General features: G+C 44.6%; 1 protein-coding gene across 1 annotated transcript in view; it reads right to left on the reverse strand.

Annotated features, from left to right (window-relative positions):
- Positions 1-12,204, reverse strand: part of RBM17 (RNA binding motif protein 17) — a 42,234-nt gene that overhangs the window by 14,469 nt on the left and 15,561 nt on the right. The window contains exon 5 of the mRNA XM_040413332.1: positions 764-861. Within this exon, the coding sequence (XP_040269266.1) occupies positions 764-861 (98 nt within the window). The remainder of the gene's footprint in view (positions 1-763; positions 862-12,204) is intronic.

Here is a 12,204-nt window from a genome sequence, read left to right on the forward strand (position 1 = left end):
TGGGGGTAAAACGTAACAAAAAAACAGCAAATCGTGTTTTTTTTTTTTTTTTTTCAATACGGCGATCAGTGCACAGGAAATTTTTAGCAATATTTTAATAGTTTAGACATTTTTGGACGCGGCAATACCTAATTTTTTTTTTTTTCTTTATATATTTTATATGTAAAAATGGGAAAGGAGGGCGTTTAGCCTTTACTTGGAATGTCTGCCCTTGAATTCGAGAATTTGGCCTAGAACGAGGCATCAGCTCCAGTCTTGTAACCTTGTAATACAGATTAGTTTGTCACGTAAATATTAAATCTCTTAATCCTGATCCTAGGCTTTCAGCATTTGCTTATGGCACACATTCAGTCAGCTCCATTCAGAAAAATCTATCTGAATGTATGCACATGCAAATAATTTAAAGGTTTATGAAGGTTCTTTAAATTGGAGGCAAGTGAGATAAGGGCCATGTTCATACACAGCAGAATTATTCTTCAGTGGGGATTCTCACATTGGACAAAACCAACTTTCATTCAAGCAAATGGACCCAAATAAAGACTGGTGAAGTTTGCATCAATATCTTCAGTGAACCTGAGGTAGTCTGGGTAACACGAGCACTTTTCGGAGTACTTCATGTAGTTGCCTACATAGTAAATGCAGATACAGTACATTGTAGTTTTAGTATCCCTTCACTTTATCCAAGTAACTAACATGCATTAAATCAGGGCCTGAAACGTCACTAGAGTTTTCTCAAACGTTTCGTCGTCTTACAGCAACTGACCTCTCTTACGACGCTCTCTGTCAAAATCTTCCTCCTCATCAGATTCAGGATCAGGTCTACGGGAAAACCCACTGGCCTCATGCCGGTCCTTTCTTCGCCTGAAACACAAAACCGAAGCCATTTTAGATTAATAATCATCATTTACATAGCAGTCAGCAGTCAGGGGCGGGGAAGGGCGCATGGCCAGCCACTGCGACAAATGTATCTTCATGTACGCGTAAATGAAGCCAGAAATCTATGGCAGCTCTGAGCTATCGTACATTTCTGATTGGGTGCACAGACTGCAGGAGAATGAGCCTTATTTATGAAGAGACGTGCTCCTCATCAGAAATTAGGTGCATCCTCCAGCATCGCAGGGGATATCAAGACAGGCGCAGAAAGCAATGGTCTGGATAAATTCCCCCCAAATTGTTGAAAATGTTTAATAAACACTAAAGGGGGAGATTTATAATTTTCTTTCCGGCTGAAAAGAGCGACTTTCTTTAAAAAAAAAAAAAAAAAAAACTGTCACATCTCCCCTTTGTCATCATCCTCAGCACTTTTCTAAAAAAGGGCGTTGAAGGGGGCGTGACCAGATACAGTGACAAATATATCTTCATTTACGCCAGTTTTCTGAGCGATCGCGGATTTCTGGTTAGGCGCACGGACTGTAGAGGATGCACCCAATTTATATTCTTGAAGGGGTAGCACCTCCAAGTGTGAATGCTCTCCTATTATCTGGGGAGCAGCATTTTTGTACACTATTGCCCCACCTAACCCACAGGCCGCCTTGCTTAGGTGGTACATATTGCTGTGTGTGCTCCTCCTCTCATCGTTTGCTGGATGCACACAGAGGTAAGGCTTCTTTCACGCTAGCGTTGTTTTAATCCGGCGTTCAATTCAGACACCGGAACTGCCCGCCGGATCCGGAAAAAACGTGTGAAAACAGATTACATTTGAATCCTGATCAGGATTTTGATCACAATGAAAAAAAAAATGCATTGGAAAAAACGGATCCGCCATTTATGGACTTTAACTTTTTTTTCACATTTTTTGGGTTTAACATGCAAAAGCCAGATCCGGTTTGACTGAACACACAGCGCCGGATCCGGCGTTAATGCAAGTCAATGGGAAAAAGGCCGGATCCGGCGTTCAGTCAAAGTGTTCCAGATTTTTGGCTGGAGATAAATATACAACATACTACGTTTTTCTGAAAAGCCTGATCAGTCAAAAAGACTGAACTGAAACATCCTGATGCATCCTGAACGGATTTCTCTCCATTCAGAATGCATTAGGATAAAACTGATAAGTTCTTTTCCGGATTTGAGCCCCTAGGACGGAACTCAGAGCCGGAAAATAAAAACGCTAGTGTGAAAGTACCCTAACTAGGAGATACACACTATATATGGAGGGCCTGCTCTCCTGAATGTAGATGCCCAACGGCATAGGTAGGTTTAGCGTAGGACCTGCCTGACAGACCACCTTGGCGCTGGTAGGCGGCACAGATTTGTTTTGATCAAAATATATTGGCTGAGAGTCTCGGATTTTATCATTAGAGTGAGAGTCCATATATTATGTTTCAACCTATTGTGTATTATTGCATTATTTTCCATGATTTTTTTCTTTATAAATGTTGCCATGTACATTTGCATATTCAGTTATCAGATCGTGTAGAATATTTTGTATCTTCTGTGATTTTCGAGGCGTACGCCTTGTCAAACTAGGCACATCCTTCAGCAACTTAGGGGATATCATAACTGTTACAGAAAGCGCCAGTCTTGACAAATCTACCCCCTAAATGTACTAATGGCCTGAGCATAGTTCAATAGAACAATAAAAAGGGTCCCACAAGTGTGTTCATAGTCTTTATGTGGAGTGAGAACCCTGCTCAAATGGGCTTAGTGTTTTTATGGCAAAATTGTTCTTAGGTTGTTCTTAGATTATTGGCTGACTGGCTAAGGTTGCAGAGATGAGGGAACATTAGTGCATCAATATGGAGAGCAGTGTGTAAGAGGGTTGTCCTTCTTAAAATGGAAACAAAACAAGAAAATTAAAAATTTTAATTAAAAAACCAGTGCAGAAAGTGCAAAATTGCTAGATACATTAGTATAGCATAGTATATAGTATAGTATAATTCTGGCTTCTGCATTTAGGATAAATTGGAGCTTTTGACGAAGAAGGCGAAAAATAATCAGTTGAACATAGCCCCAAAGCAGCGGCATGCTATTTACATGCCATGACATCAGATTTAGATAGGTCAGTAGAAAGAGGACATTCACTGGTGTATTGTAGTAATGCAGGATGATGTCAGGGGAAGAAGTATTTCATTGAGTACCGTCAGCATAGAGATGGTACTGAACGCCAAAACTGCTGTTTGCCCAAGACCAAGGACTGAGCCCGAGGAATCCCAACCCTTTCAAAGCTTGCTGCGGATGAGCAGAGTAGATAAGTAGGAGTTAAGCAGGACGCAATAAAGTTATTGGTGCTAGGTCCAGAGAAAGTAAATTGTGATCTTCACGTATCACATTGGAGCCTGGCAGTTTCCACAGCACTGCTGAAGGAGACCGAATGCATATTAAGCAGAGGATAAATGACCTCCCAGCTTATACTGATGGTCACACTATCAGAAAGATTAAAAGTATTAAATCACTGAGAAGATTAAATGCTGCTTTATTAATAACCAGCATAATCCAGAAGTTTTACTGACTAGATGTTCCACAGACCCAAATGAATATTAAAAGTACTCATGTTCACAGCTGGATAATAATGTTCTATGACAGTAATGATCCCCCCCGCCCCGTCTAGATGGTCAACACGACATGTTCTATTTTTTTGGCTGGAACTGACATACAGATGTGGACAGCACACAGTGAGCTGTCTGCTCTTTTGAGGCCCCGCTGAAATGAATGGGTCCGACCCACAAAAAAATGCAGATCAGATGCGGACAATAAAAATACAGTTGTGTACATGAGCCCTTACACGGCAGAAAGTTACAAAATCCAGAATGTCTTACTGCTGTAAATTCATATAGGTAGCAACAGACGTATGAGTGAGGGGGAGGATGTGCAGGATCGGTAAGTAAAGTACTCTTAATTCCAGCACGGTACTGTAATAGGAGGCCACCGCTGCAACAAGTCAGTTCATGAAATTCCTTCCCTCCTAGATATTCCCCCATCCACTGTGAGTGGTAAAGTAGAAGTGTCTAGGAAGCACAGGAACTCAGCTGCAAAGTGGCGGACCATGTAAACTTACAGAGCGGGGTGACCGAGTGCTGAGGCACAAAGGGCATAAAAGTCGCCAATGCTCTGCTGATTCAATAACTGCGGAGTTTCAAACCTCCTCTGCCATTAACATCAGCACAAACTGTGCACCAGGAGCTTCACGGCATTGATTTCCACATTCAAGCCTTACATCCCCAAGCACAATGCTAAGCATCAGATGGAGTGGTGAAAGCGCGCTGGACTCTGGAGCAGTGGGAATGTGTTCTGTGTAGTGACAAATCCCACTTCTCCATCTAACAGGCTGGTGGATGAGTCTGGGTTTGGAGAACGCTACCTGCCACCCTGCATTGTGACAGCTGTAAAGTTTGATAGAGGAGGCATAATGTCACAGGATTGTTTTTCGGGTTTTGCCTACGCCTCTTAGTTCCACTGACTGGAAATCATAATGCTTCAGCATACCAAGACATTTTGGATAATTGCATGCTCCCAACTTTGTGGGGACAGTTTGAGGAAGGCCTTTTTCTGTTAAAGAATGCCTGTGCCCAGTGCACAAAGCAAAGTCCATAAAGGCATGGTTGGGTGAGTTTGGTGTGGAAGAACCTGACTGATCTACATAGAACCCTCTAGGATGAAGTAGAAAGGAGACTGAGCCAGGACCTCTCGTCCGGCATCAGTGCCAAACCTCATAAATGCTCTTCTAAATGAATGGGCAAAAGTTCCCACAGACACACTCCAAATTGTAGAAGGCCTTCTTAGAAGAGTGGAAGCTGTTTTAGCTGCAAAAGGAGGCCGACTCCACATTAATGCCTATAGATTTAGAATAGCATGCTTTAAAAACTAATGTGCAGGTGTCCCAGTATTTCTGCCCATATAGTATGTGTATTTACAACATGTCCAGTGTATTTAACCCCTTAAGGCCCCGCACCGAACATGTACGGCGCACCTGGACGTGACTTAAGGAATCCACCGGGTGCTGAAGCAGGATCGCGGGTGAATCGGGGCACCAAGGTGCTCTAACCGTCAGGCATCCATGCTGGGTAAGGGCAGCATGGTGTATTTCCAACTCCCTGCAGCTCCAAGCGCTGCGATTGGCCGGTCAATGAAGACCGGCACAACGCAGCACCGGAAGCAGAAGGAAGCTGTGGGGCGGTGAGGGTTCATGGGGAGGTGACCGGAGCTGAACTAGTCAGCACCGGTCTCCTCCGAGGTCAGGAAGGGGTCTCCAGTGTTTGGCGTCCCCTTCCAGCGCAGAGATTGGCTGGAAAAATGCTCCAGCCAATGGCAGCGCTATAGCTGCACAGGAAAGGGCTGAACCTCCCTGAATGCAGCCATTCTAGCTGGTGACTGCATACAGAGAGGTTCTGTGCTTCTCGGTGGTGCTTTTATTTTCATTTGCAGCTGTTCCAGATCCCTAAACCACCCTCCATCACTGTCCCTTCCCTTACTGTGCAGATTTTTTTTTTGTGTAATATAATATAATATAATAAATATATATATATATATATATATATATATATATATATATATATATATATAGTAGTGTTAGTGTCGATTTTTGCACCACATAATATCTGTGTGCGTGCATGCGTCCTGCAATTCTTTGTAAAACTTTTTTTCTCTACCCCTTTTCTTCATAATTCAAATTTATTACAAGCCCCTTCACGTGTGAAAACACTACATACACACCCCTCACACTAAATAAAGGTTTACACATTTCACACCTTACACCCCAATAAAATAAAAATGCCCCGTCCGTCCCAACGAGTATACTCAGCTGAAGAGGCATAAGCCATGCTTGCCTCCGATACTGAGACTGCTAGTGAGGGAGAAGAGCATGCCACTTTACTGTACTCCTCTCCCCACTCATCATCCACTGATGAGGTACCCTCTAGAACGCGGGTGTCAAACACAAGGCCCGCGGGCCAAATCCGGCCCACCAGACCTCGTCATGTGGCCCGCGTAGCCGCCGCCTCTTCAGCGCATGCGCGGCAGCCTACAAGCCAGAGAACGCCTGCCCTCTAGCGGCGCCAGCCGTTCTACACAGGAAATAATTGTACCGTATATCCTAATTGCTTGTGTAGAATGCAGGCAGGCCGGGCGGGCGGCAGCGTAACTCCCTGATGTCACGTGCCTGCACCGCCTCCTTTATGAATGAAGCAGGCGGTGCAGGCAAGTGACGTCAGTGAGTGACGCGCCGGCCGCCCGTCCTGCCTGCCGGCATTATACACAAGCAATTAGGATATACGGTACAATTAGGAGTGAGGGGGGCATGTTTAATAACTTTTAATTCAATAATACATTTTATATTTGTATACTGGGGGGGGGGGGGGGGGGGGTTGGGGTGGCGGCTTTACACAGAATCTTTGGATGGCACAGTTAAGGGGTGGGGGGTCTGTGGATGGCACTGTTATGGGGTGGGGGGTCTGTGGATGGCACATATATAACACTGCCAGCCACAGATCCCCCTCCCTGTAACAGTGTCCGTCATCCACAGATCCCCCCATAACAGTGTCTGTCATCCACAGATCCCCCCATAACAGTGTCCGTCATCCACAGATCCCCCCATAACAGTGTCCGTCATCCACAGATCCCCCCATAACAGTGTCCGTCATCCACAGATCCCCCCATAACAGTGTCCGTCATCCACAGATCCCCCCATAACAGTGTCCGTCATCCACAGATCCCCCCATAACAGTGTCCGTCATCCACAGATCCCCCCATAACAGTGTCCGTCATCCACAGATCCCCCCATAACAGTGTCCGTCATCCACAGATCCCCCCATAACAGTGTCCGTCATCCACAGATCCCCCCATAACAGTGTCCGTCATCCACAGATCCCCCCATAACAGTGTCCGTCATCCACAGATCCCCCCATAACAGTGTCCGTCATCCACAGATCCCCCCATAACAGTGTCCGTCATCCACAGATCCCCCCATAACAGTGTCCGTCATCCACAGATCCCCCCATAACAGTGTCCGTCATCCACAGATCCCCCCATAACAGTGTCCGTCATCCACAGATCCCCCCATAACAGTGTCCGTCATCCACAGATCCCCCCATAACAGTGTCCGTCATCCACAGATGTTTAAAAAAAAAATATAATTACTGTCTGTTACCAAAAATCATTTTTCAATAAATTGTACAATAATTGTACATTTGAATATCTACTTGCCATTATTCTGACTATGTTTCTGCTTTCAGAGCTAGTTATTACTTACATTATTACAAAAAACAGTAATAATTGAATGCAGTGACAATAATTTATGATAATAAAGAGTGGACACATAGTCCTACAGATACAACCGGCCCTTTGAGGGTGACCAAACTGCTGATGCGGCCCCCGATGAATTTGAGTTTGACACCCCTGCTCTAGAAGGCGCCCCAGAACAACAGCTGATGCAGCCCCCCAGAGTGAGCCCATATGGACCCCCCCCTCTGACGATTATCATCCCCAAATTCCAGATTTTGAGGGCAGCTCTGGAATACAGATAGACTGTGTGGGCTTCACTGAACTAGATTTTTTTCAAAATCTTCTTCTCTGAAGAATTTGTAAATTTAATGGTGGCCCAAACCAATTTATACACCCAACAATTCATTGATCAGAACACTAAATCGGCATACGTTAGACCCCTAGGTTGCACCCCAGAAAGTGCAGCAGAGATGATGAAGTTTTGGTGACTATTTCTGCATATGGGCGTTGTAAAGAAGCCAAACGTTAGGCAATATTGGAGTTCAGACATTTTCTACCAGACTCCAATTTACAGTAACATCATGACCCGGAAGCGATTTGAGTCTATTAGGACATTCCTACACTGCAATGACAATGCACAATGCCTACCCCAAAACGACCAAACATTTGACCGTCTGTTCAAAGTTAGGCCTGTCATTGACCACTTTAACACCAAGTTTGCTGAGGTGAACAACCCAGATAAAAAGGTCAGTGTAGAGGAGTCCCTATTACTTTTCAAAGGGAGGATTAGATTCCGCCAGTACCTGCCTAGCAAACGAGCAAGGTATGGCATAAAGATATACAAACTTTGTGAGAGTAGCTCCAGGTACACCCACAAGTTCCGCATTTACGAAGGGAAAGATTCCCAGTTAGAACCCCCAGAATGCCCCCCCCCCCCATCCTAGGAGTTAGTGGGAAAGATTGTGTGGGACTTACTGTACCCACTGCTGTATATGGGTTACTACCTCTATGTGTATAATTTATACCAGCATACCCCTATTCATGTCCTTAACTGCCAGAGGTATTGTGGCTTGCGGCACAGTGCGCAAAAATCAGAGAGGCCTCCCTTGATCCCTGGTAGGACAACCACTGAGAATGGGTGAAGGTAGGGCTCTCCTCCATGAGAACATGCTGGCGGTTAAGTACAAGGACAAGAGGGACATCCTTGTACTGACCACCATTCACACTAACACCAGCTCCCCTGCTCCTGTATGAGGTACCACAATCACTGTCCCCAAACCAGTTTGTATCCTGGACTACAACAGGCACATGGGGGGGGTGGATTTTTCAGATCAACTTCTGAAGCTCTACAGCGCCACACCAAAAACAAAAATGTGGTACAAAAAGTTGGCCGTACACATTGTACAGATGGCAATGTGCAATGCGTATGTGCTATTTCAATCTGCAGGCCACACAGGAACTTTCCTTCAGTTCCAAGAGGTGGTTATCAAGGTCCTACATTTTTCAAAGCCAGGCCGGGGAGGGTCCCAGTACTTCAGGAAGTCATGGTGCCTCTGTTGTACCAGGGAAACATTTTCTAGGTCAAGTCCCCCAGACAGCAAGGAAGGGAAAGACCCAAAAAAGATGCAGAGTGTGTTCCAAAAGGGGAATAAGGAAATACACCATTTACCACAGCGAAACCTGCCCTGAAATACCTGGCCTGTGCATGCAGGAGTGTTTCAGAATCTACCATCAATCCATGGAGTATTAATTTAATTTCATCCATGATGTACCCTGTAGTTTTACCACCTTATAGCTCTGATTTAGTCCACATAGCTTACATATCCACTTTTTACCAAACAATACATATTAATTTCTGTGAAACACCTGTAAGGTCAAAAGTGCCCTTTCCACCCCTTAAAATGTTTGTACAGAGGTGCGCTTTCCAAAATGGGGTCACTTCTTGGGGTTTTTAATTTCTGGGGACATCAGGAATTTATTTAATGCAACATGGCAGCTAAAATCCATGTCTGTTTATTCAGGCCTGCAAAATCCATATTTTGCCGTTTGCCTGCTGTGCGCCCATACAGCAGGCTACAAGCACATATGGGGTGTTTCCTGAATGGGGAGAAAATAGGGAACACATACTGGAGTGTAGGGATCGACCGATATTGATTTTTTAGGGCCGATACCGATAATTTGTGAACTTTCAGGCCGATAGCCGATAATTTATACCGATATTCTGGGAATTTTCATTTTTGAGAAAAAAAAAAATTCCTACACAAATCTGCTGAAAATTAATATGTTTATTGTTAATGTGTATTTTTTTGGTTTATTGTTAATGTGTATTTTTTTTTTATAAATCTTTTTCATTTATACTTAATATTTTTGTGGTTTTTTTTTTACTAACTTTTAACCCCCTTAGGGACTAGAACCTTTGTCCTATTCACCCTGATAGATCTCTATCAGAGTGAATAGGATCTCACACTGTCCCTGCTGCTCTGTGCATAGTGCACACAGCAGCATGGAGCTGAACATGGCAGCCAGGGCTTCAATAGCGTCCTGGCTGCCATGGTAACCGATCGGAGCCCCAGGCTTACACAGCTGGGGCTCCGATCGGAGGAGCAGGGGAGAGGGGATCCTGTGGCCACTGCCACCAATGATTAATACTGGGTGGGGGGGGGGACGCACTGCGCCACCAATGTTTTTACTATTGGCCGGGATTGGGATGGGGGTGGGGGGCGCACTGCGCCACCAATGATTAATACTGGGGGACTTGGGGGGGCGCACTGCGCCACCAATGAAGATAAGTCTCTCGATCATTCATATACAGGAGGCGGGAGCTGGCTGCAGAATCACATAGCCGGCTCCCGACTTCTATCAGCGGTAGCTGCGATCCGCGGCACCTGAGGAGTTAACTACCGCGGACCGCAGCTATTGCTCATAGAGGTCGGGAGCCGGCTATGTGATTCTGCAGCCAGCTCCCGCCTCCTGTATATGAATGAATGAGAGGCTTATCTTCATTGGTGGCGCAGCGGCCACAGCCCCTCCCCCTATGTTCTATCCCCTCATTGGCGGCAGCAGCAGCACAGGGGGAGGAGACACTGCTTCCTTCTCCCCTGTGCTGCGGAGGGAACACAGAGAGCGCTGAGAGCAGCGCGATCTGTGTTCCCCATACGTTATCGGTATATCGGCAAAATAGATGCCGATACCGATAACGTTCAAAATCCTCAATATCGGCCGATAATATCGGCCAAACCGATAATCGGTCGATCCCTACTGGAGTGCATTTTCTCCTTTACCCATTGTGAAAGTGAAAAATTGGGGTCTGCTAGTAATTTTTCATTTTTACAAATGTGTGCTTTGAAATGCTTTCACAAGTGTTTGTCTTCTGTGAGACACCCGTTTGCTGAAAAGTACCCTTTCCACCACTTAAAATGTTCGTACGGGGGTGCTCTTCCCAAAATGGGGTCACTTCTTGGGGTTTTTAAATTTCTAGGGACCTCAGGAATCTTTTAAATGCGACATGGCACCTAAAATCAATGTCTGCCAATTCAGGTCAGCAAAATGCATATTTTGCTGTTTGACTATAGAGCCCTGCTGTGTGCCCATACATCACTTTTTGAGCACATATGGGGTGTTGCCATATTCGGGGGGAAATGGGGAACAAAATGTGGGGTGCATTTTGTCCTGTTACCCTTTGGGAAAGTGAAAAATGTGGGTGTAAAGCAACTTTTTTGTGAAAAAAATGCAATTTTTCATTTTCACTGCCAAGTGTTTCCTAATTCTAGGAAACACCTTCGAGGTCAAAGTGCTCACTACACACCTTGAAAGATTCCTTTAGGGGTGTAGTTTCCAAAATGGGAACACTTTTTGGTGGTTTCCACTGCAGGGAGTCTTCATATGCGACATAGCTCCCAATTACCATTCCAGCAAAATCCGCTCTCCAAAAGCCATATGGGGTGTTTCTGTAAACTCCAGATTCAGGGTAATAGATTTTGATGTGTTGCAGAAAAACATTTTGAAATTTCATTCCCATTTTCCTTTAATTCTCGTGGGGCACCTTAAGAGTTAACAAAGTTTGTAAAATCAGTTTTGAATAGCTTGAGGGGTGTAGTTTTTAAAATGGGGTGATTTATGGGTGGTTTCTAATATGTAAGCCCCACAAAGTGACTTCACAACTGAACTGGTCCTTAAAAAATTGGGTTTTGGAAATTTTCTTAAAAATTTTAAGATTTGCCTTTAAACTTCTAAGCCTTCTAACATCCCAAAAAAATAAAATGTCATTTTCAAAGTGATACAAACATGAAGTAGACATATGGGGAATGTAAAGTAAGGCTACTTTCACACTAGCGTTTTAGTTTTCCGGTATTGAGATCGATCATAGGGGGCTCAATACCGTAAAAAAACGCTTGCTTTGTCCCCATTCATTGTCAATGGGGACAAAACTGAACTGAACAGAACAATGCTCCAAAATGCATTCCGTTCCGTTTAGTTGCGTTCCCAGACCGGAGAGCAAACCGCAACATGTTGTAGTTTGCTTTCCGTCCTGGGATGCAGAGCAAGACGGATCCGGCATTACCCCCAATGCAAGTCAATGGAGTTCATGACGGATCCGTCTTGGCTATGTTGGGGTACTTTCACACTTGCATTGTTTGATTTCGGCAGGCAGTTCCGTTGCCTGAACTGCCTGCCTGATCAGGCAAACTGTATGCAAACGCATGTCATTTTTTCTGACTGATCAGGCATTTTTCAGACTGATCAGGATCCTGATCAGTCTAAAAAATGCCTGGTCAGAAAAATGCATAGCAATACCGGATCCGTTTTTCAGGTGTCATCAGGCAAAACGGATCCGGTATTTATTTTTTTCTCATTTTTAAAGGTCTGCGCATGCGCAGACCGGAAGGACGGATCGAGCATTCCAGTATTTTGAATGCACCAATACATTCCTATGGAAAAAAAAATTCAGGCAAGTCTTCAGTTTTTTTCGCCGGAGATAAAACCGTAGCATGCTATGGTTTTCTCTTTTGCCTGATCAGCCAAAATGACTGAACTGAAGACATCCTGATG

The sequence above is a fragment of the Bufo bufo genome, chromosome 1, assembly GCF_905171765.1.
Source record: "Bufo bufo chromosome 1, aBufBuf1.1, whole genome shotgun sequence".
Classification (NCBI taxonomy): Eukaryota; Metazoa; Chordata; class Amphibia; order Anura; family Bufonidae; genus Bufo; species Bufo bufo.